Source organism: Arachis ipaensis, chromosome B08 (assembly GCF_000816755.2).
Source record: "Arachis ipaensis cultivar K30076 chromosome B08, Araip1.1, whole genome shotgun sequence".
NCBI lineage: Eukaryota > Viridiplantae > Streptophyta > Magnoliopsida > Fabales > Fabaceae > Arachis > Arachis ipaensis.
In genome coordinates, this window is record NC_029792.2 from 2717272 (window position 1) to 2719107 (window position 1836).

The window sequence follows — 1836 nt, forward strand, 5'->3', positions numbered from 1 at the left end:
ATTCATAGCTAAGAGCTGTTAAATAAAAATTTAGTCAAATAAGTTAAATTATGTAACAGCTATAAGTTATCACTTATCAACTTTACGAAAAGTCAACTGCACCATAAATTTATTTGACAAATCCAAAAATTAGACTTATATATGTAATATTTTTATAAGATTTAGGACTTCAATGTAATAAAAATTTTTTGAAGGACGAAAATATGTCAGGGACCAATTTGAATATTTTTATTCATTCAAGGAATAGATTGAGAAATTACTCAAAATAAAATAAAGGAACCAAATGATTTATTAGTAAAGCATTAAAACTATTTAACACAATAAGGAGGCAGGGTAATTAAAAAAAAAGAAGTAATTAATGGAGCATGGATGATGGGGTTTGAAGGGGTATGAATGTTGAAGGAGAAGATGGCAATGGCAGAACCTGAGATGAACCTGTTGTTACAAGTTGAGAAGAAGAATCTTTGAGGCCAAAGAGTGTGTTTCTCCTACCTTCTTCAACGAGTCTTCTGTACAATTTCTCCTCTGCATCCCTCAGGAACTTGAACTTTGGAGGTGGCGAGGATCTAAACCTATTGAACTCTGATTCATCTTCTGATGATGATGATGATGATTCAAAGAGAGGGTTGAATTCCAAAGAACAAGGTGTGTCAATAGCACACATAAGATCACTTAAGCTTCTTGATTTTCCATCTTCACATTCCAACTCCTCTTTGGTTTCCTCTTTGATTGTGAAGAGAAACCTTGGAGGACCTGCAAGATTGTGCAGCCTCATCAACTCTGATTCCACACTACCACCTTGGAATTCTTCTCCACCATTATTATTATTATTATTATTACCCAACTCTGGTTTCCCTGAAGTAGCATGCACGGTTCTTGGAACCTTCCAGCAAACCCAATAATGAAAGAGACCCTTTGACGGGTCACTATTATTATTATTACTCTTCTGACCCATTTCAATATCTGAGGATGATGATGATGATGGTGTTCTTGTATGGTTTCTCCACCACAAGAAATAGAAAAGCTGTGCAGCAAAAGCAAGAAGGAGAAAAGCAAAGACAAGGCTCAAAGCAATACTTAACACACACAAAGACATGGCCCTTTTTCTAGCAAGGGAATTTCATCACATCATCTTCATCATACAAGTACAAAGAAACAAACTTTTCGGTGAAAGAATTAAGAGAGAGATTAAAGGGTCTAATAATCTATGCGGCTTTTCAAAGATATGATACTAATTTAGCTTAGTGCCACTCAAATTCTTACCTTTGAAGCTCTCTATAGCTAGCTAAGCTAAGCTATCTCTAATAAAGCTACTAATTATTAATTAAGTAATAAGGAAGTAGTTGTGAGATATGAATGGAACTTGTTCTAAGTTTGAGGGATAGAAGAAGACAGAGTGGTTTAGTTTAGTTTTGTTGTTGTTGCTTGATTATTGTAAGGGTTAAGGAATATGGTTTTGGTTTATAGAAAACAGGGGCATTAGCTTCTATTGTTTTGTTTGGGTGAAAAATGTGGCTGATGAAACAGAACACCTCACATGGCATGGGCTGGTAAAACCGTGTGCCTGAGCTTGCCACTATCCCAACGCAGGGATCCTCTCAATTTTTCTTAAGGGTGTGTTTGGATTAGTGTTTGGAGTATTAAAAGTTTGTTTAGTTTTCTTGAAAGCTTCACTTTTTTATTTTTTTTGGCTATTTTTTCTTTCCCTGAACTAAACTTGATTCTACTCTTCAACCACCTTCAAAAGCTACAATTTTTAGCTTTGGCATTCAACTTTTTACGTTATTAGACTAAAATTTATTTCTATGTATCAATTGTGTCCTTTATTATTTATAA

General features: G+C 34.5%; 1 protein-coding gene across 1 annotated transcript; it reads right to left on the bottom strand.

Moving 5' to 3' along the window:
- LOC107614357 lies at positions 207 to 1526 on the bottom strand. Its single transcript, XM_016316569.2, has one exon. The coding sequence runs from the start codon at positions 1094 to 1096 to the stop codon at positions 356 to 358; it is 741 nt and encodes a 246-aa protein (XP_016172055.1). The 5' UTR covers positions 1097 to 1526; the 3' UTR covers positions 207 to 355.